The sequence below is a fragment of the Zalophus californianus genome, chromosome 12, assembly GCF_009762305.2.
Source record: "Zalophus californianus isolate mZalCal1 chromosome 12, mZalCal1.pri.v2, whole genome shotgun sequence".
Lineage (NCBI taxonomy): Eukaryota > Metazoa > Chordata > Mammalia > Carnivora > Otariidae > Zalophus > Zalophus californianus.
The window spans coordinates 88,306,169-88,330,274 of NC_045606.1; the positions used below are offsets into that span (position 1 = coordinate 88,306,169).

Below are 24,106 nucleotides of genomic sequence, written 5' to 3' on the forward strand. Positions count from 1 at the left end.
ATACAGTAAAATTTATGTTCAAAGAGGCCGCATTGGCCAAGCAAAATCGTATAGAAACAAAGTGGGAGAATAGAACTCAGTTTGTCTGACTCCTAGTCCAACTTGCTATATCTGCTACTGTACAAAAATAGCCCAAAACTAAATCTAGGTAAAAAGCCACGTTTCGGAGGTGGTAGAGCAAGAGGAGTCAGTGAGACAAATGGAGAACCAAGTATGTGAAAAGTAGGGAGAAAACCAGAAAGTGTAGCATCATAAAAGACAAGGTACATGAGCTTAGGGAGGGGAGATTATCCACATCAATTTGATGCCCCGCGGCTAGCCCATTGAAAGAGACAGGGCCTCTGCACTACCTACGAGGGGCAACCCCACTGTATTCTATGTGTATTATGCTCTTGGGGTTGTGTCACACAGTGACCCTAGAATGAGAACTGAGAAGAAGTTGTGACTGAGAGTTCACTAGCAACCTTTGAGGATATAGAGCTAGTAGGTGGTGAGGAATTATGGTCATGGGCTGTATTTAACCCATTGGACAAAGAGTTGCCTCAGTGTGTTTAAGTTTAGGAAGACTACAGTAGAGGTGCGTGGGTGGCTCAGTCAGTTAAGCATCTGACTTCAGCTCAGGTCATGATCCCAGGGTCCTGAGTCTCAGGGTCCTGGGATCCAGCCCTGCATCAGGCTCCATGCTCAGCAGGAGTCTGCTTGTCCATCTCCCTTTCCCTCTGTCCCTCCCCCAGCTCGTGCTATCTCTGTCTCTCAAATAAATAAAATCTCAAAACAAAACAAAAAAGTTTGCTGGAAAAGCTGCAAGAAACAAATGTTTTTGGAGTAGCATTGAGAATTTAGCATAAATTAATAGTATCTGAGGTCAACAACTACTTTTTAGCTATTGTGAAGATCAGTTGTTACAAAATTTCAATAGTAAATTTATTTTTAAAATGGCATGAATTATAAAATGATATCCATAAATACAAATTAATGGTATTGGAAGGGAAAAAGGAGTATATTTAAAAATTATAGGAATTGGGGTTTTGCTGCTTATCACTCATGATTGTGTTTGAATCTTTTTTTCAGCTGACTCTATTAGTGACCCATTTTTCCCCCGAACTACCCAGATACTGTTGGAATATCAACTAGGGAGATGGGTGCCACGTCTTCGTGAACCACGAGATTTATATGGTGTCTCTTCTTCTGGTCCGCTGAGCCCTACACGGTGGCCGTACCAGTGTGAGGTCATTGATGAAAAGGTCCAGCATATTGGTATGTTCTTAGCAGTTTTTGGAATTCAAATATTAGCAAACTTTGCCAACCTTAATTTTAATGAGGAGACTCATGGTGTTAGAATATTGCATTCCAACAGGAATATAACATGAGCTATGTGGATCATTTAAAATTTTCTAGTGGCCACATTTTAAAAAGGAAAGAGAAACAAGTGAAATTTATTTCAAAAATATATTTTATTTAACCCAAATTTATCCAAAGTATTTTGCATTCTTTTTTTTTTATATGAAATCTGGTGTGCATTTACATTTGCATTTTAGCTCAGATCAGCCACATTTCAAGTGTTCAGAAGCCACATGTGTTTAAAAGGGGGACGTAAAACATGTGCCAGAATTTTGTAATTCTGAACAATTCGAAATAACATGACTGTTCCAGTCACGTTCAAACTCTTACATAAAGTGAGGTCGTGGACAGAGGGTGTGCCAGATGGCTCTGCAGTCTTGCTCCTTTTTTCTCCATATCTCTTGCTCCCCACCTGCCCCCCCCGAATATCTTTTTTCTCCTCTGTGTATCTTTATCCTCTCTTTCTCCCTTTTTTTTCCACTTCTCTTCCTCTCTTATTTTTTTTTTTATCTTTGTGCCCCTTTGTCTTTTTTTCTCTCCTTCCCTCTTTCTGCTTCTTTCCCTTAATGTATGTTTTATGGACCCAAAGAGGACATATTTTAGTGAATATTTTTTTAAAGATTTTATTTATTTATTCATGAGAGACAGACAGAGAGAGAGAGGCAGAGGGAGAAGCAGGCTCCCAAGGAGCAGGGAGCCCGATGCAGGACTCGATCCCAGGATCCTGGGATCATGACCTGAGCTGAAGGCAGACGCTTAACCATCTGAGCCACCCAGGCGCCCTTTAGTGAATATTTTTATGTTTCTGTATATGCAGTCCCAAATTTTGTTTTCATTCAGTGTTTTGCAGCCTTATCTTCCCAGTCCTCACACCTGAATAATAGAAACATTTCCATTATTCATTACCTCCTCACTGCCACTGTTTTTCACCTTGGGTTGATGATAGCACATCCATTATTGCCATTATGTAGAGATCTTATTAGACATTCACTGGTGAATAAAATTAAAAACTGGCTATAGTTACTGTAACTGTCTATACTTAACTATATCGCTTACTTAAATTAGATGCTACTTAGGCATTCGTTTTCTCTTTATATTATCTAGTGTATAGAGAGAGGGGAAGGGAGAAGTGCCTCTCTCCCTCTTTCCCCTTCTTCTCTCTCTCTCTCTTTCTCTCTATATATATATATATATGTATGTATACACACACATATATATACTTCAGAAGACTTCAAGTCAGAAGTTCTCAGCTGGGTGTTTATGCCCCCCTGGTCATATGGTCAAGTCAGGCTGTCTGATTCTGCCAAACGAAAAACCATCAGTAAACAAACTGCCCATGATGGGTACCAGGGGAGTTTCAGACTCTAAATAGCACATTATAAATCTTACTGTCCTTATCTTGGCCAGCTGTCAAAGCTAGATATCCAGACTTTCCCAGCTATAAAAATAGAGCTTTTCCAGTCAGCTATAAATGAACACTATCCTACACAACCATATATCTTGAAAGTCTTTCCATATGAGCTCATATATACCAATTTCTTTTTTAAATAAATTGGTTCATTAGATTTAACTCAGTGAATAAACAATACTTTAACTGGTGCCTTATCAATGAGTTTTAGATGTTTCCTGTCTTTGGCTCTGACAAACAGAACTTCATGAACATTCTTTTATATGTGTCGTGTGTGTGTGTGTGTGTGTGTATGTATATCTAGTTTTAGAGTAAATTCCTGGAGTTTCTAGTTAAAAGGATACTGCCAAATTGTCCTTCAAAAGGAGCTGTAACAATGTATAGTCATAAGTTTGAGCGTGGTTGGTGGTCTTCAAGATTACCCTCAGGTTGAATGATTATAGAAGGACTAGAACCCAAAAAAAATTTACAAAAGCTGTTATACTCATGGTTATTGTTTATTACATTGAAATGATACAGATTAAAATCAGCAAAGGTAAAAGGAACATAGAAGAGAGTCCAGGAGAGATCAGACACAAGCTTCCAGTTGTCCCCTCCCAGTGGAGTCTTATGGACAGTGTTTAATACTCCCAGCCATGAGGTGAGATAACACATATGAAGTATTGCCAATCAGGAAAGCTCATCCAAGCTTTGGGATCTATGGTTTCTTTTAGGGGCTGGTCATATCTCTATGGAGTCCTCATATGGCTGACCTTAGTTACTCAGTCTCTAGCTTTTCCTGTTAAAATTGATAGCATGTGGTGTAAGTCCCTCTACCATAAGTCACATTGTTGGCATAAATTATCTGGTATGACCCAAGTAGGCAGACAGACTCTCATCAAGCAGGATATTCCAAAGTCTGAGAAGTTATCTTCTAGGAGTTTAACAAGGGTGGAAGCTTTCTTGGTGTATACAGAGTTTGGACAACCCAGGCCTGCTGAGTTAATCCTTTACTACACAGTGAGAGGGCCTATTTTCCCCATATACTCATAAACACTGTTTAGTTTCTTGTCTGATTTTCAACAGTCTGATATTTGTTTTATACATTTTGCATTTTAGTTTATATATTCTTTATGAGTGACCTTGAACATCTTTACATATATATATATTGACTGTTTTAGTTTTTATATTTATTTTATTATGGTAAGAGTACTTAACACGAGGTCTACCCTCAGATTTTTAAGCGTGCAACACAGTATTGTTAACTAGAGGCACAAAGTTGTTACAGAGCTTACTCGTCAGCATTATCGAAGCTTTAAATGTGTTGATTAGTAGCTCCCCATTTTCCCCTCCCACTTGCTTCTAGCAACCACTGTTCCACTTTCTGATTCTATGAGTTTGACTATTTTAGATACTTTATATAAGTGGAATCATGTAGTATTTGTCCTTCTGTACTGATTTCATTCAGCATGATGTCCTCAGGGTTCATCCATGTTGTTGCATATTGCAAGATTTCCTTTTTTTAAACTGAAAAATATTTCTCTCCCTCTCTCCCTCCCTCCCTCTCCATGTGTGTGTGTGCGTGTGTGTGTGTGTGTGTGTAGCACATTCTCTTTTTATCATTTATCCATCGGTGGACATTCAGATTGTTTCCACATCTTAGCTATTGTGAATAGTACTGCAGTGAATGTGGGAGTGCTAATATCTAATATATCTTCAAGATCCTCATTTCAGTTCTTTTGCGTAAATACCCAGTGGTTGGATGGCTGGATAATGTGGTAGTTCTATTTTTAATTTTTTGAGGAACTTCTACACTGCTTTCCACAGTGGTTGTACTATTTTTTATTCCCACCAACAGTGTACAGGGGTTCCAGTTTCTCCACTTCCTTGCCAACACTTGTCTTTTGTGTTTTGGATAATGGCCATCATAATAGGTGTGAAATGATACCTCCCTGTGGCTTTGATTTTCATTTCCCTGAAGCTCAGTGGTGTTAACAATGCAATCCCTATCAAAATCCCAGTGGTGTTTTCGGAGAAATAAAAAACAACTCTAAAAGTCAGATGGAACACAAAAGGCCACAGATAGCCAAATCAATCTTCAGAAAGAAGAACAAAGCTGGAGACATCACACTTTTTGATTTCAAAATGTATTACAAAGCTAGAGTAGTCAGAACAGTACGGTACTGGCATAAAGACAGACATGAGACGCCACTGGAACAGAATAGAGAGCCCAGAAATAAATCCATGTGTATATAGTCAGCTGATCTTTGAAAAGACTACCAAGAACATACAATGATCCCTTCAACAAATGTTGAGAAAATTGGATATCCACATGCAAAAGAATGAAGATGGACCCCTGCCATCTTACACCATATTAAAAAAAAAAAATCAAAATGGCTAATGGATTAAAGACTTAAACATAAGACCTGAATCTGTAAAACTCCTAGAAGAAAATATATGGGAAAAGCTTCATGACCTTGCTATTGTTGATGATATCATGGATATGACACCAAAAGTACAGACAGCAAAAGCAAAAATAGACCAAGTGGGACTACATCAAACTAAAAAGCTCTGTGTGGCAAAGGAAACAATTAGCACAGTTCAAAAGCAATGTATGGGACAGGAAAATATTGGCAAACTGCATATATGATAAGGGGTTAATCTCTCAAATTCATGAAGAATTTCTATAACTCAGTAACAAAAACAGTCATAACTAAATTTAAAAACAGGCTGAGGACTTGAATAGGCATTTCTCCAGAGAAGGTATACAAGTGGCCAACAGGTGTGTTTATTGGCTTTTTATATCAACTGATAAAATCCTTTGCCCATTTTATTATTGGTTGTACTTTTTGTTTCTTCTTGATCTGTAAGTGTTCTCTATGTAGTCAGAAGATCGGCTTACTGTGTCATATGTTGCATAATTTTTTTTCAGTTTGTCATTTGCCTTTTGTCTTTAGCATGCAGCAATTTATAACTTATGTAATCACTTTATCATTTTTCTGTGGCTTCCGGGTTTTGAAGTTCTCATGTTTCTCTCTCTTTTTTTTAAGATTTTATTTATTTATTTGACAGAGACACAGCGAGAGAGGGAACACGAGCAGGGGGAGTGGGAGAGGGAGAAGCAGGCTTCCCGTGGAGCAGGGAGCCCGATGCGGGGCTCGGTCCCGCTGGGATCATGACCTGAGCCGAAGGCAGATGCTTACCGACTGAGCCACCCAGGCGCCCCTCATGTTTCTCTTAGTTCTATTCAAGTTGTATTTTTTTTGTGATTAAAGTTTTCACCCATCAGCAATCCATTCTGATGCAAGAAGCAAGCTCTCAATCCAGTTCTGTTAACCATCTAGCCAGTTGTTTAAAAAATTGTTAAATTATTTTCTGTAAACTGATTGGAAATGCCACAATTATAAATGCGAAACTTCTAGGTCTAATTTTGAATTTTACTCTATTCCATTAACTTGTCTATTCATATGATGGCATGAATTTTAAAGCTTAAAGCTTTAAAATAAATTTTATGTGATAAACTTAGTTCACACCATTACTTTATTCTTTTTAAAAATTTTCCATTTTCTAGGCTACTTTTGCCAAGACATTTCTCTAAAGATAAACATGGCCAATAAACACATGAAAAGATATTCAGCATCTCTAGTCATCTGGGAAATGCAGATAAATACCACATTGAAATACCACTTTACACCCACTGGAATAACTAGAATCAAAATCTGGTAACACGTGTTGATGGGAAATTAAACATATGCCCCCCTAAAAGCTTATATGTAAATGTTAATATAGTACCATTATTCTAATAGCCAAAAGGAAACAATCCAAATATCCATCAGTGGATGAGTACTGTTTCATGGAAATCAGAGGAGACTACATTTTACATTTTAACTTCAACTCAGCAGTAAGCAATGATGATAGTGTGGAGCATAACCTGCTGATGGCTGTATACATTGGTTGACAGCTTTGCATTGTCCACTAAAATTGAAGCCATGTATGTCCTAAAATTTAGAATTCCTACCTCAGGATCTATAACCAAGAGAAATGTGGGCACATGTGTTCCAAGGAACATGTATAAAGCTTTTCATAGAACCACTGTTCATAATGGCCTCAACCTGAAACAACCTGAATGCCCATTATAAATAGAAGTGGATAAATAGATTGTAGCATTTTTATGTAATAACATATTCTATGGCAATAAAAAACAAATTACAGCAACATGCCACAAGATGGATTGATTTCACAAATATGTGAAAAAAGAGAAGACTATTATGTAATTCAACTTAGTAAGTACAAAAATTGGCAAAACAAAGCTATAGTTTCATATCAATACTTATGTAGATATATTTATGCACATGTATGAATACTCAGATTATAAAATTATAAAGGCAGTTGAAGCGATTATCTTATGGTAAGGTTAACGGTTATAGTTCAAGAGGAAGGAGGAACAAGTGATTAGAAGGGGGTATGAGTGGGGCATCTGAGGGGCTGGCAATGTAATAGATCTTGATCTAAATGCTATATGCTTTGTAATAAAGCACAGAGCTATACTTCTTTGGTTTTGTATTTCTCATAAGTACAGTTCCTCATAAACATTTTGTTTAAACATTTGGTTTATTTCTGACCATGTGAGTTATGGGTAGAATGAGCACAAATAATTGGCAAAACAGTGTTTCAGAATAGAATCTGGAAATAGACTAGCACATTTAAGACCAAATTATTTTTAATAAAGTCACCAGAGCAATCCGGTGGGGATAAGTCTTTTTAATAATTGGTGCTGTAACAACCTAGTGTCCATGTAGAGGAAAAATAAACCTTGACCTCTGCCCCTCTCAGCACACACAAAATTAATTCAAGATAGATCACAGGACTAAACATAAAAATTCATAATGCTCCTTGAAGAAAACAGGACAATATCTTCATAATCATAGGATAAAAACAGTTCTAGAGAGGACCCAGAAAGAAAAAAGAATGAAAATAAGTTTAACTTCATCAAAATTTTAAATTTCTCACCAAAAGACACAATTAATGAAAAGGCAAGCCGCAGTCTGATATTCCCAGCACATATCTGATGAAGAATTTGTATGCAAACTATAGGAAGAATTCCTACAAACCAATAATAAAAAGAAAACTAATTAAAAATGGGCAAAAGAGTTGAACAGACATTGCTCAAAGGAAGACATATAATGGCTAATGTGCAAAAGTGTTAAACATGGGAAAGGAAAATGAAAATCACAGATACCACTTTACACTAGAATGGCAAAATTTTTAAAAATTTTAAAGGCTGAAAGCTCCAAATATTAGAATGTAGAACAACTGGAACTCTTATTTTATTAGCTTGCTTTTTATTTATCTTTTTGGTTATGTTAGTCACACAGTACATCAATAGTTTTTGATGTAGTGTTCCATGATTCATTGTTTGCGTATAACACCCAGTGCTCCATGCAGTACGTGCCCTCCTTAATACCCATCACCAGGCTAACCCATTTCCCGCCCCCCCCCCCAAAAAAATCCCTCTGAGTCCACAACTGGAACTCTTAATGCATTGTTGGTATGAATGTAAAATTGTACAACCACTCTGAGAAAAGGTTCAGCAATTTTTCTTTTTAATAAAAGAAAATATTACAACTATGTATTTGTTAGAACTCATTGAACATACAATTCAGATCTGTACATTGCATTATATATAATATGTAAATTCTACTAAATTTAAAAAACAGCCACAATTCTTCATCCCTGTATCTTCACCCTTTGTAATGTCATCTTGCGTTCCCTTCTATCAAGAGGTGTCCTCTTTTCCCCACCCCTTGAAATGGGATGGTCTGTGACTTGCTTTAGCAAAACCAGTTATGGCATAAGCAATAGCATGTCAGTGTTGACCGAGGTCTCAAAAGTCTTTGTGTACTTCTGCTTTCTCTTAAACCCTGCCCAGCCCCCATGGAACAATCCATAGCTAGCTTGCTGGATAGTTGAAAGAGAGAAAGCCTGGATAGTTAAGCCCTGCATAAAACACTAAATTTTAACCTAGATACACCAACGAATGACTTGAAAATATACAATAAAAATTTCCCGTTTTATTTTGAAGTAGTATTCAAATAAAGTTTTCTCTTTTTTTTTTTTTTTTCCAGATTGGACTCCTTCTTATCTTGAGCCAGTGTACACCCCAACAGGCCTAGAGATGGAACCCCTTTATCCAAACTCCAAGGAAGATACTGTAGTTTATCTAGCTGAAGATGGTGGGTACCTAATGAGACACATTGCTATAAAATATAATTTGGTACCTAGATTCATCCCTTAATTACATTTGTTTTGCTGTTTATAATGGAAACTGCACATTACCAGGAAGTCCCTGTCTCCATCAAGATGTTTGGTTACAGACTGATTCAAATGTGGATTTAGTGCTAATTATGTTCTTGAAGGTGTACTGCAGTTTATGTAAAGTTACTTTAAAATGTATTGCCCACTACAATGGAGGGTTATATTTAGAAGGAATTATGCTTCATATCAGTTTTCAAAGATAAATCCAGTGGAGTGTTCTACAACTATTATTGCCTCTCTGTTGATAGGTCACATTCATGAAATCTTTCAGATGATTTTCTTTTTATTTCATGCCAGTTTGATACTTTCTTGAGACTGCATCTTTAAAAGGGGGAAATACTCCACACTGTAAGTAACATCTAAGATGATATCTCAGGAAAGTGTTCTTAACAGTCAGGATCAATATTTGTACTTTGAGAACTCTAGTAATGCAAAATCTCATATCTGCTTTATGATAGAATGCAAATAATCAAACATAGATGTCTCAGCCTATATCCTAAACTGTGTTGCTCCTAAAGCACCATTGTAAGGAAGTATGGGACTCCTGCACAATTAACGGGCTGGCAAAACAGAAAAATTTACAAGGATTGTTTCCTATACAGTAAACAATTGTAGAAATCATATACTCACATATTTTATAACAACAAAGGTAAAGACAAGCATCTCTGATTTTTTTTAATTTAATTTCAAATATTTGCATGGCTAACCTGCCTTAGAACTTCCACACACAACTTAAATAAGATCTGATAAAATATTAAAATAGTTAAGGTGAGTCAGTCAGGGTCTTGTCAAGAACTGGATGGCATACTTGGAGTAATTTAAGAAAGTTTAATGAAAGTATCACTTACCAACGTGTTGATAGAATTAAGGGAGACTAACAAGGGGTGGTAAAGCAACCTACGACTGTCAACAGAGCAAAATCATTGTTTCTTCTAGTCCTGAAAGAGTAAGAAGACAAAATGGTTTCCAGATCTGTAGCTGTAGGAGAGGGAAGTCCCTAAATAACTGGGGGGGAAAAATTCTGGGGTCATATTTTTTTCTTCTAGAGATTTTTTTTAAAGATTTACTTATTTATTTTAGAAAGAGAGTGTGTGTGCACAAGTTGGGGGAGGGGCAGAGAGAGAGAGGGAAAGCAGACTGCCTGCTGAGAGGGGGGCCCAACACAGGGCTCAATCTCAGGACCCTGAGACCATGACCCGAGCTGAAACCAAGAGTCAGACACTTAACTGATTGAGCCACACAGGGGCCCCTCAAGATTTTTTTCTTTAAAGATGTTGTGCCATTGTCTTGTGACATCTGTTGTCTTTAATAAAAAGACAACCATAATTTTTATCATTGTTCCCTATATGTGTGATGTGTCTTTTTTTCTCTGGGTGTTTTTAGCAATTGGACTATGATCTGCCTAGATTTGGATACCTTTATATTTATGCTGCTTGATGTTTGCTAACTTCTTGGGTCCATAGGTTAATAGAGTTGGGGTTTTTTTCCCCAAATTTGAGAACTTTTCAGCCGTTATTTCTTCCCTTATTTTTTCTATATTATTCATTCTCTTCTATCCTTTGGAATTCCAATTACACATATGCTGGATTTCTAGCTATGTTCCACATGTCAGTGGATCTTTATTTTTTTTTCCTTCTCTGTCCGTGAGTTTGGATTAATTGTATTTATTTGTTTTTAAGTTCACTGAGTCTTTCTTTTGCAATATTCAATTTTTCTTAAACCCATCTAATCTTTAATTTCAATTATTGTATTTTTTATTTCTAGAATTTTTCTTTTTTTAAACAACAACTAAAATTTATTTAGTGCTTACTATGTGTCAGGCATGGGTCTAAACACTGAGACACTTTACGTATTATCTTTTAGTCCTTTAAAAATGTCATCCTATTGGCTTTTGACCTCTATTGTTTCTAATGAGAAGTCAGTAGTAATTCCTATCATGGTTCTCCTGTTTGTGATGTGTTTGCTTTCTCTGGCTGCTTTTATTTATTATCTTTATCTTCTTTTTTTTTTTATTCTATATATTTTATTTTTTAAATTTATTTTTAATTTAAATTCAGTTAATTCACATGTAATTAAGTGTTACTGGCTTCAAAGGTAGAGGTCAGTATTTATCAGTCTTCTATAATACCCAGTGCTCATTATATCACATGCCCTCCTTAATGTCTATCACCTTGTTACCCCACCCCCACACTCCCCTCTGCTCCAGCAACCCTTGGTTTGTTTCCTATTATTAAGAGTCTCTTATGGTTTGTCTCCCTCTCTGGTTTCGTCTTGTTTCATTCTTTCCTCTCTTCCCCTATGATCCTGTGTTTTGTTTCTTAAATTCTGTATATCAGTGAGATCATGATAATTGTCTTTCTCTGATTGACTTATTTCGCTTAGCATAATCCCCTCTAGTTCCATCCATGTCATTGAAAATGGCGAGATTTCATTTTTTTGATTCCTGAGTACTATTCCATTATATATATATATACCACATCTTCTTTATCCATTCATCTGTTGATGGACATTTGGGCTTTTTCCATAATTTGGCTGTTGTAGACATTGCTGCTATAAACACTGGGCTGTAGGTGCCCCATCGGATCACTACATTTGTATCTTTGGGGTAAATACCCAGTAGTGCAATTGCTGGGTCATAGGGTAGCTCCATTTTCAACTTTTTGAGGAAACTCCATACTGTTTTCCAGAGTGGCTGCACCAGCTTGCATTCCCACCAACAGTGTAAGAGGGTTCCCCTTTCTCTGCATCCTCGCCAATATCTGTTGTATTTTTAGAATTTTCGTTTGGTTCTTTTTTGTAGTTTGGGGTTTTTTTTGAGATTACTTTATCTGCTTATTCATTATCTGTATCTTTTCCTTTAAGTCTTTAAATATATATATTCAATTCAATTCTGTGTGTGTGTGTGTGAGACCATGGATCACATTTTTCCTGCTTTTCTTCATGCTTCATAATTTTTTCCTAATCATATGCAGGACATTGTGAAAGATAGGTCATAGGGGTATTATGTTCTTTTCAAAAATTGTGCTGAATTTTGTTCTGGTAGGCAGTTAAATTGCTGGCAGATCATTTTGCTTCTTTCAGCTTTGGTTTTATTTTTTTATTTTATTTATTTGAGAGAGAGAACACAAACAGGGGGAGCAGCAGAGGGAGAGGGAGAAGCAGCCCCCCTCCCCAAGTGGGGAGCCTGACATGGAGGTCGATCCCAGGGCCCTGAGATCATGACCTGAGCCGAAGGCAGATGCTTAACCAACTGAGCCACCCAGGCACTCTGGTTTTATTTATTTTTTTAATAAGGGCAGGTCTATTTTCATTTTGTGTTAGTCATTTAGTCCTAGGTCATTGTCCTTGCCCTTGGATGTGGTACTTATACCAAATATGCAGCCTTTTTGGAGTCATGATTGAATGCCTGAGATACTCAATGAAGTCTTTCCATTCTGGATGCTTTCAAATTACAATATACTCTATCTAGAATGGCATATCTGATACCTCAGCCCCACAGTTAATACTCTCTTATCTTACTGAGTCTTATCCTGTGCTTCTGTAGCCAAACCCTCAGCCAGGGACTGGGAAACCATGGTGTAGACTGTTGAGGCCCTTCATCTATGTAGCTTTCTTCTCCCTGGTGTCTTGCCTCATACATTTCAGCAGCCACAAGCAACAGTCTTGCCGCCTCAGCTCAATAAAACTGCCCTACTACTATTCTTAAGTGCCACCTTCTTAAGATGCAGTCAGACAGTATTGCCAGGAAGAAAGCCAAGGTTAGACATGGACTTACTTCATGTATTTTTTTTTTCAAACGTTCTGTATAGTCCTAGTCTATATGTTATCCAGATGCATGAAAACAGCTCATTTTCTTTGGTCCAGCTTTATAGTTACTTATAGTGAAAGGGCAAATTCAGGACCCATTACTCCATAATAATCAGAAGCAGTATAAATATTTTTAATGTGAGAAATACATGAATTTATTTTGGGCATTGCTTTTCTAGTCTGAATACTCTTAGATTTTCTTATTTCAACAAATCTGTATGTCAAATTACTTAAAGATTTAAAATCCTTAGTGACACTTCAATTATACTTTATGCAGAATAATCTGTATACTTTAGACATGGTTTGATATTATGGTCTTCTTCTGTCATCAGCTTACAAGGAGCCCTGTTTTGTGTATTCCCGAGTAGGGGGCAACCGAACACCTCTGAAGCAACCTGTGGATAACTATGACAATACTTTGACGTTTGAAGCCAGATTTGAGAGTGGAAATCTACAGAAGGTAGTCAAAGTGTAGGTTTTAATTATTTTTATTTGAGGAGCTAGACCTTCAGCTATTTATTACTTTTGGTATTGGGTACATTAAAGTTTTAGTATTCATAAATGAACTGCAATTCCTTGAGGTATGATGCCAATTAGAGATGATTATGAAGGGGGTATGAAAGGTGCACATTATGGATTCAAATACTCTGAACTTAAGTCAAACAGGTTTCTGTACTGTACATTTTTTTTAAAGATTTTATTTATTTGGCAGAGAGAGACACACAGAGAGAGGGAACACAAGCAGGGGGAGTGGGAGAGGGAGAAGCAGGCTTCCCGCCGAGCAGGGAGCCCGACGCGGGGCTCGATCCCATGACCCTGAAATCATGACCTGAGCCGAAGGCAGATGCTTAACGACTGAGCCACCCAGGCACCCCTGTACTGTACATTTTTAATATGCCAATATGAATTATAGAGACACATGCACACTGCTTCTCAAACTTTTTAATGGAATAATACTTGGGATGAATATTCTGTAAAACATGTTTGGGAACATGCATGCTATCCAAGGGCATTCTTTAAAAAATGTTTACTATAAAAAAATTTAAGTATGGAGAATAATACAGTTCTCCATTAACTATCACATACCCATCACCTAGATGCAACAGCTATGGTTTTGCATTATTCATTTCACCTATTCGTAGGCCACTGTTGATAACACACACATACACACAAAGGAAGTACATAGTGCTGATGGAATAGAAGGTTACTTGGTAAAGAAAAAGTCACAATTAACCCAGTAAGACTGTGTGTGTATATGTGTATAAAACAAACGTACCAGTAAAATAATTTTTACCTTTAAGTATCCTCAGTGACTAAGTATGGGGAATGCAAATAGTTATCAAATACAGTCCTCGAAGAGTTTCAAATTTTTTAATGTATGTGGTTGTATTAATTTATGTTTTAAACCTTTCTAAGTGATAGTATTTCAAATCCCTAGAGTTTGAATCTAATAGAAAGCAGGAATATATATCTGAAGTAAAAAAAGGAACATCGGACTTTAATTCAGTTTTAGGAGCTCTTTAATCATTTCTTCTATAGGAAATATAATTGGGTTGAAATATACAATTTTTTATCAAATGCCCATTTTAATGTGCTCTCTTGAATTACAAAAAAATAAAAAGGCTTTAGAGAATTAGCATAGAAGCAGTTTCAGATCCAATAAAAGAGAAAATTTCAAAACTTTTATCTTTTACAATTGCTCGCTATTGGATGCTGCCTAAATAAACAGCTTCAGGAAAAAAGGCTTTCTGTGAATAGGTAAAAGTAAAATAATTTTCCTTATTTAATTTGAACTTGAATGTCATTTTTACATTTTTATGTGCTTTTCTTTCCTTCCTTCTGTGTATTAGAGCAGAATATGAATACCAGTTGACCGTGCGCCCTGACCTCTTCACAAATAAACACACCCAGTGGTACTATTTCCAAGTCGCTAATACCCAAGCAGGAATAGTCTACAGATTCACTATAATCAATTTCACTAAGCCTGCTAGTCTTTACAGTCGGGGTATGCGCCCACTCTTTTATTCTGAAAAAGAAGCCAAGGCTCATAATATTGGCTGGCAGAGAATAGGAGACCAAATCAAGTATTACAGGAACAACCAGGGACAAGAGGGGTGCCATTATTTCTCTCTTACATGGACATTTCAATTTCCACACAACAAAGACACCTGCTACTTTGCTCACTGCTATCCATATACTTACACCAACCTGCAAGAATATCTTTCTACTATCAGTCATGACTCAGTACGGTCAAAGTTTTGCAAAATACGCGTCTTGTGCCACACAATTGCTAGGAACATGGTGTATGTTTTAACAATCACTACTCCCTTGAAGAGCACTGACTCAAGAAAGCGAAAGGCTGTGATTTTGACTGCAAGGGTACATCCAGGAGAAACCAACAGCTCTTGGATCATGAAAGGCTTCCTAGATTATATTTTAGGAGACTCAAGTGATGCGCAGTTGCTTCGGGACACTTTCATCTTCAAGGTGGTACCCATGCTGAATCCAGATGGTGTGATTGTGGGAAATTACCGTTGTTCCTTAGCTGGACGAGATTTAAACCGCAATTATACATCTCTCCTGAAGGAATCATTTCCTTCTGTTTGGTATACCCGGAACATGATCCGTAGGTAAAATAAGCCTCAAATTACCTCTCTGCTTATTTAGTAAACTTGGTAGTGAGATTTTTGCTCCCACCACCCCATTCATTTTACTCTTGCTTTTAAGATAGCTTAACTGATAGTTTAACTATAGCTACTTAATTTTTTCCCCATTCTTTCCACTTTTCTTTCTGGCATTATGCCACTGGATTCACTAGCCTTTTCTTAAATAATGAATAAATTTCTAGAACATTTTAATGGCTTTGTGAAACTAATAGTTAAATTTGCTTATCCCAAATCTGGTTTCTTGCTAAAGCTAAAGGTAACACTGATGTTTAGTTTGGGATGCTTGAATCTCTTACATATGAAAATTAATTCTATCTCACAGGGCCTCCTGGCAATATGTTGATCATACATTGCTCTATGATGAGCCTTTTTTTATTAAGTTTTTAATTTTAATTCCAGTATGGTTAACATACAATGTTATATTAGTTTCAGATGTGCAATATAGTGACTCACCAATTCTGTACATTACTCAGTGCTCATCATGATAAGTGTACTCTTTATTATGATAAGTCTTCTGACTATCAGGATACATAGTTATTAAAATAAAACTGATGAATTATAGTGTTATTTCCCCCCAGAAAAAAAACTGAATAGCTTTAAATTTTCTAAAGAATCCAGATCAGTAAATGCACATAATATTTAAATATTTGTTGAATGGGTGAATTCTTTAATAGATTCAGGTGATAACAATCAGAAATTGGCATGTGCTAGAGCAAAAAGATTTAGAGTCACAGAACCCCATTCCAAGTCCAAAGCCCCTTAACCTTTTTGGCTAAGAGTGTGGAGTGGAGTTAAAATATCAGATTGGAATCCTGCTATATCATCTACTAACTGTGTGACCTTGAGCAATTTAAAAACAAATCTAAACCTCAATTTTCTCATCTATAAAATGGTAATAATACTAAACTCATAAGCAGGAGGATTAAATGAGAATATTATTAATAAAGTGCCCAGAATAAAATATGGAGCATTGAAAGCTCTAAATGTATTCAGTGTTAGCTCAGATATAAAAAGAAAAAAAAGTTGTTGATGAATCAGGTATAGATGTAAAAACTCGTTGTAAACTCTTTAGGATTATTCAAATATTTACAACAAGTACTATTATAGAGGGTGTCTGGGTCCTGATCCCACTTTGTTACCAGGGTCCCTAGTGCAAGTACAAGGACCCTGTTTCAGGGCTGAGGCCCTCAAGGATACCTCCAGTCACTCGAAGTTGCTGAGAGGCTTCAGAAGCACCAAGAAGCATAGCCCCAACCATCTCAGTTCAGCCTCCACTTTCACTTCCACGTTAATTCTTTTATCTGCTTAGGCACAGAAGGAGTGAAGTGCAGATCCCCTCAAAAAGGACTGAAAATTCTTTGTTTTCATACCCCTCAAAGATGTGGACTCCAGGATTCCCTGTAGTTATCTGAGAAATGTTAAGTGATAAAAGATTAAAAAAAAAAAAAAACCACCATGACTTCCTTATTTTTCTGGGGATGGCAAACAACCAAAAGAGAGTGAAGTGCAATGTGGTATCCTGGATTGGATTCTGGGACAGAAAAGACATTAGTGGCAAAACTAATGAAATCCAAATAAGGTTGGGAGTTTAGTTACTAGTGGTGTACCAATGTTGGTTTCTTCATTTTTGACACTGTACCATGGTTATGTAATTTGTTCACATTAGGGGAAGCTGGGTGAGGGGTCTATGGAAACATTCTACTATTTTTGCAAATTTCGTGTAATCTAAAATTATTCCAAAATGTAAAATACATATAAAAGAAAGGAAGCTGATTAGAATATCTATAATATCTACTTAGTGCTCTTTGACTTTAAGGGTCCCTGGTCCAACACAAGATGGATTATAGGCCAAGGCCCTTTGGCTTGTCTCTATGGAAAATACTTTAAATGTCTCCATTCTTCTCAGATTGCCTTGTCAGGTTAAGGCAGGAATCCAATCAGTTAGTTTCAGAAAGACTTCCAAGAGAGAAAACTACTTTAATGCAATTAATCATAGTTAGGTAAGTAGAATAAGATGTCACATATGTGTGGGAAGGCAAGCAGCTGTAAGTATATCTAAGATTTAGTATATTTAAGGAATATGAGAATAAGAAAGAGTAGATTTTAGTATAGGATGCTAGAATATCTTAGCCTGTGGGTAAGAAGAAAGACCCAAACCATTTCTCAAGTGATTTAAATTCATGTAAAATTAGACCCTTTGGAAGTAATGAGATATCTTTGGGAATTATTTATTTTGATTTATGTGTAAGAAACTGAAAGATCATTAAAACTGGGGAAATGTTGGCCAAAAAATGTTCAGCATATTTCATATTTAAAGCCCTAACTTGATAATCTTGCTTTATAATCCACTTAGGTTACTAAAAACTTGTAATGATCATTTAGTGGCTTTATGTCAGTCTTATATTATCAATTCGAATTTATTGGGCACCAAATGAGAAAAGGGCAGTCAATTAATACATGTAACAGACCTCACTTTGGGATTTCGCTATAGTTTAAAGAAGTAGTATAGTTTATAGTCTAGTTTAAAGAAGTATTATTCCTAATAGAAGCTATGCTTTGAATATTTTGATTTTAGGTTTTAATATTTTTGTTATAAAAGTAATACATATATTACTACAAATATCATTGCTAACATTTTGGTATTTATCCTTCCAGGTATAACAAATAGTGTATGTAATATTGGTTATTTAAGTAATATAATGCATGAAGTTTAGAAATATGAAAAACAAAAAATGCCTGTCATCTTACCACCTTAATACCTCTTTTTTTTTTTTTTTTTTTTACCTTTTTAAAGCCTCTCCATTAGTTATTTTCATCAATCAGTTTGGGGGGGCTTTTTTTTTTTTAAAGATTTTATTTATTTGACACAGACAAAACGAGAGAAGGAACACAAGCAGGGGGAGTGGGAGACAGAGAAGCAGGCTTCCTGCTGAGCAGGGAGCGGGATGCAGGGCTCGATCTCAGGACGCTGGGATCATGACCTGAGCCCGAGGCAGGTGCTTAACTGACTGAGCCACCCACGCGTCCCTAGGGGCTTGTTTTTTATTGCTTAAATATTCACTGAGTGCCTAAGTTATACAAGCTTAGGATTGTGCTCCTAAGAAATGTGTAATAATTTCCTTACTTATTAGAAATTTACCAGAAAAAAAATTCAAACTTTGGTACCATTTTTCTCAAAATAGTATTTACCACTTTCATCAAGGGTTGTATAATAATTGGCTTCAGCACCAGGTTGTCAAGTACTCAATTTTTAACAAATATTTGGGTACTCTTGTGCATAGCACTGTTCTAGATGATCTGAAGCATTTCTTACCCTTAACAAGATTAAATATCAAAAATATGAAAACTTTCCAAGGCAAATGTCAGCAAATGGTACCAATATTATGTGCTGTAGGAATTCAAAAAAAGAAAAATCTGTGGTCTTGACTGGTTAGGAAGTGAGACATGGAGTCAGCCTTGAGGGATGAGGGGCAGTATTTGTACTTACGGAAATGAAGAAAGTAGGTATTCTAGTCAGGAAGAATCTCTGTGAAAGCTAATGGGCAAAGTAGGAGTGAGCTGTTCTCTTTATGTGATGGAAAACCAGAATAATAAAGCAGAGGATCCTATTGGAGAGTCTTGGGAGTAAGGTAAATTTTGTCCTTATAATGGAAGGCAAGCATTCGTATTTTATATATAGCTAATAGGAAATTATTGTAGATGTCTTAAAATTGTTAATATGCGGTATGGATAAGAGAAAGAAGTTGAAAGTGAGGATATAAGAAATTCTGTTTATTTGGATATTAGACTTGTAAATCCATAGAAAAATGCAGAGGTAAAATTTGGTAACTCATTTAGTAACTTTTTTTTTCTCGGTAGATTGATGGAGAAACGAGAGGTTATTTTATATTGTGACCTTCATGGCCATAGTAGAAAAGAGAACATCTTCATGTATGGCTGTGATGGTAGTGATAGATGTAAAGCATTATACTTACAGCAACGAATCTTCCCACTTATGCTGAGCAAAAATTGTCCAGATAAAGTAAGACCATTTAAGATTTTTAACTTTTCCTTTATTACATGTTGCCCATGTGAGACTGCAGAATAGATCACCTTGTTCAGTAAACTGCTTTTTTATTTAGTTCTTTCGACTGCCTTATAGTTGACCATAAAAAAGCAACTACGTGGAATATTTAGTGACAAATAATTTGAAATGTGAAGGAAAAAAATGCACCTTATCTTACACCATACCTAATGATAAAAGACTGTTTTCCTTATAAGGGCAGGAACAAGGCCAGGATAACCACACTTACCTCTTCAATTCAGCCTTATGCTGGAGGTTCTAAGTGCTGAAAGGCAAGATAAAGAAAGAAAAGGCAGACACTTTGGAATAAAGATGACATGATTGTCTTCATAGAAAATCCAAAGCAATGCACCAAAAAACCTTCCTAGAACTAATAAGTGAGTTTAGCAATGTCCTACATGACAAGATCCCCCCTCAGAAATGAACTACATTTGTATATACTCACACTGAACAATCACAAACCAAAACTGAAAATGACACCATTTACTGTAGCTTCAAAATAAATAATTGTGACTGCAAAGGAATAACACAAGGGAGTTTTTTAGAGGTGATGGAACTGTCCTATATCCTGATTGTGGTAGTGGCTACACAAATCTATACATTTGTCAAACTCATAGGATGGAACACAAGTTAATTTTATTATAAATTAAAAAATAGCAAAAACTTTTTAGAGAGACTGACGTTATAACAGTCTTTCAGGACAGCTTTCCAATGATTAAGCTTGTAAAAGTAAAGCACCCTTATTTTATTCAAAACATCTACATTAATTTTATTCTTCAACATATTTAAGCCCTTTCCTATAACTTTTTTGAAGTATAAGAGCTTATCCCAACAGAATCAAGAATGCGTATGTTATATATAAAAAGTAAAATTTATTGCCAGTGTTCTCAAATCTGTACTTCTGAGAAATGAAAATATGTCATCCTTAAAATAAGTTATTTCCACTGGTTTGGAAATAAAAGTAGCCCCTGAAGCTTTAGAGAGAATTACTGCATTTGCACTACTTTCTCATTTTCAACCCTACTTCCTAAGAAAGACATTGTACTCAGAAAAACACATTTTCTCATTTTTATTTGCTTCTTTTTAGTTTTCATTCTCAGCTTGCAAGTTTAATGTTCAGAAGAGCAAAGAGGGAACAGGAAGGGTAGTAATGTGGAAAATGGGAATCAGAAACAGCTTTACCATGGAGGCTACTTTTTGTGGCTCTACCCTGGGTAAGACCAAGTATTCTCATTCATGGCTCTCAGAGTTTTAAACCAAAGAAATATTTTTAGTGTGAGATTAACTGGGTGGACAATTTGATAGTGGGCACTTCCTTCCCACTTAGATACATGCTGGTGTCCAGTTGCTTCTATATATAGGATGAACAAACTACCACTCTGTATCTCCATCTCATCATTTCCCTTTGTTTAGAAAACAAAGTGTTAGCATATAGATAGAATACCTAACTGGTTATTTCATGAACTCATCTTTAATTGCTTGTTTTCATTTTGTTTTTAAGGAGTCCTTACAGATGACTTGTGATTTCAAGAAAAAGCAATGCTCATACTTAACATATCAGGATAGAAATGTTTTTGGTGGATTTGCTATTTGCAAGTCAAAGTAGACTGGGTTTGTTGGGGGTTCTTAGAGGGGGTCAATTTATATTTTAATGGAAGCACTCGGTTCCTTTAACTAAAAATGAAAGCATGCTCTCTAGTTCCATTTAAGAAATCTTTTAGTCACATCTAGTTTACCCTTAGAATACTCCGTATTAAGAAAATTGTTACATTTTTAGAAAATTTATTGACTCGAAAGTGCTAGAAATCCACACGTATAATTTGTTTTTTAAAGCACCTTGAAACTGATACAACACTATGATGATGAAAACATTAAAATATTTACCCGCATTTTTCACTAATTATGAGTGTAACTGGTAACCAAATATTCCATAATTTCTTACTAAATTTTCTTCTGCCTTACAACACAGACTAATACGTGTTAAGTCAGCTCCGATCCAGGGGTGGAGAGGGGAGGAGGACCTGCCCCAAGGAAGAAAATCCAGAGGACAGCTAGGAACCATATCAGATGTTTTGTTTATTTATACTCTGTTTTACAGTTTAGGCCTACCAATTAAGGACAAGTGATTAACTCATCCTCAATGGTGGATAAACTTATTGATATTTTAGGTAATAAACAGGGCACTCATTTCAACACAAAAGACTTGGAGTCAGTGGGATACCATTTTTGTGATTCTCTCTTGGATTATTGTGATCCAGACCGAACCAAGGTAAGCAAAGTCCATTTGGTAATGTAGCAAACTCAAGTTTATGAGGTAATATAACTAATTAAGGGCCTATGGCAGTTGTTTCTCTTTTAATATCCTAACAGTGTTTGAGGTTTCTAGTACTTTATGTCCCCCTAGCTATTGTTCCAGGTGTCTATAAATATTCAATTAGTTTAATTAGGAAATTAATTAGGAGTTAATTTGTAATTAATTTATCATTTTCCCCTAGTATTATCAGTGCTTGAAAGAATTAGAAGAAATGGAAAAACATATAAACTTGGAAAAAATCCTTGAGTATTCAGATACTTCTCTGAAAGAAATGACACTGGATCTAGAGTCTAGGTAAGTCAAGATGGTGGATGTAACATAGTTTGTGCTGTGTTACTGTGCTCTTTATAATAACAGGAGGATATAAAATTCTGTCTCAACTGAAAATCCCAACTATAGGTGGAGGAAAAGTTTTCCATGCACTTTACTTTGGTCCAGCTTCATTAAGACTTCAGTTATTTATTCAAGTAATATGAATTGAACACCTATTATGTCCTGTACATGAAAGACATACTCAAATCGTTTTTGATGCTGACATTACCCACAGAGAATTGACACATTTATAGAGATGCCACATACATACTCTAAATTAGCGAATAACAAATGCAAAACTTAATGCTAAGGGAATGTTGTTGGAAGAATGAAGGTACTAATTTTGTACAGTTTCCTATAGGAAAGACAGAACAAATGTTTGTTTCTTTTCCTTTATTTATAAATTTTCAGACCTTGCATTAGTGCCCCTGCAACCTCCAGAGGTGACTAATAAGTTTGTTTGCAGATGGAGAGTATCATTTTGAACTCATGGATTTGTTTCTATTTGATGTGTTCCAATTTCAGTCATTGTTCTTCTCATACTCTAAGATGGCTAGAACTATGACATCTTCACTTTGTAATATTTACAAATTTATTTGTGATGTTTACCTTTGTAAACATTCTTCTTATAATTAGAACCATTTTTACCATTCCAATAATAGGATAAAAGCAACAGTTAAAACTTTAAAATGCCACCAAAATGTTATTTATTATTATTTTTATACTTAAAATAGATTGTTTATAAATTAAACATTGTAACTTTAAATAAAATATAAATATAATTAAAATAACCTAATAATTATTATATCAAAGTTATTTTTTGTAGCAGCCGAGGCTCCGACAGTTCAGAATCCAATGAGTCTCAGACTTATCTTCTCAAGTTAACTTCTCAGGTATGATTGAGAATCTCTGCCTATGGTATGGATATACCAAATAGGTATTCTTCTCATTGTGACTAACAATCAGACAAAAATATGCTTGCAGTTGTGTAGTTACTGTATAGCAGTAACTGCTGCTTTCTGATTATGTGACGTATCTTTAAATCATAGAATTTTCTATCCTTAGGATTTTTAGCACACTTACTTTCAAGATCCAGACAGCTTACTTCTCAAAAGCCACACCACTTGTTAATGAGAGTTGGTAGCCTAACATACATCACTTGACTGCAAATTCAATATTCATTTATTCTTTTATTTAACAACTATATATTGAGCTTCAGCTATGTGTTGGCGATAGAGCAGTGAACAAAAAATGAGACAAAAATCCTCTTTCATTACTTATATTCTAGTTGGTGGAAATAAAAAATGAGAAATAAGTAAAATATGTACCAGGTAATGGTAAGTGCCTTAGGAGAAATTAGAATAGGAGAAGTAGGGAGTTCAGGTGGTACTGAACGTTTATGCCCCCACCAAATACATATGTTGAAACCCTAACCCTCAATGTGATGATATTAGGAGGTGACTAAGACAAACTAAGACACTGCTCTCTTAGTACCAAATGTGGGTGCTGCTGTAACAAATACCTAAAAATGTGGAACTTGCTTTGGAATTCGATAATGGGTAGAGGCCAGCAGAGCTTTGAAGTGCATGTTAGAAAATGCTGATTGCCACGAAGGAACTTCCAAAGGTGATTCTGGTAGGGGCTCAGAAAGGAAAGAGGGGGAGTGAGTTTCCATCTTCTTAAAGAATACACAAATAATCACGTACAGAACATTAGCAAAAATATGAATATTAAAGGTAATTTTCATGAAGTCTCAGAAACAAACATGCTATTGGCTGATGGAAAAAATTTTAATCCTGACTATAAAGAATTTGGCTGAATTGTGTTTGTGTTCTCTTGTTTTATGGAAGGTAGAACTTGTGAGTGTTATTTGGGATCCATCACCCCATCCTTCTTTTCTG

General features: G+C 35.8%; 1 protein-coding gene across 40 annotated transcripts in view; it reads left to right on the top strand.

Moving 5' to 3' along the window:
- AGBL3 (ATP/GTP binding protein like 3) overlaps positions 1 to 24,106 on the top strand; it is a 68,045-nt gene that overhangs the window by 3,858 nt on the left and 40,081 nt on the right. For 15 of the 40 annotated variants that reach the window (XR_004819474.1, XR_004819475.1, XR_004819472.1 and 12 more), the window contains 9 exons: positions 1,072 to 1,257; positions 8,854 to 8,961; positions 13,183 to 13,321; positions 14,701 to 15,480; positions 19,375 to 19,537; positions 20,667 to 20,793; positions 21,748 to 21,848; positions 22,075 to 22,187; positions 23,032 to 23,098. Coding sequence is in view for 25 of the 40 variants with exons in the window: in XM_027574488.2 (XP_027430289.1) it covers positions 1,072 to 1,257; positions 8,854 to 8,961; positions 13,183 to 13,321; positions 14,701 to 15,480; positions 19,375 to 19,537; positions 20,667 to 20,793; positions 21,748 to 21,848; positions 22,075 to 22,187; positions 23,032 to 23,098 (1,784 nt within the window). In the remaining 15 variants the exon portion in view is untranslated. Of the gene's footprint in view, positions 1 to 1,071; positions 1,258 to 3,267; positions 3,390 to 8,853; positions 8,962 to 9,340; positions 9,351 to 13,182; positions 13,322 to 14,700; positions 15,481 to 19,374; positions 19,538 to 20,666; positions 20,794 to 21,080; positions 21,721 to 21,747; positions 21,849 to 22,074; positions 22,188 to 23,018; positions 23,102 to 24,106 lie in introns of those variants that run through there. The other 25 variants (XR_004819477.1, XR_004819478.1, XR_004819476.1 and 22 more) reach the window with 24 other exon arrangements.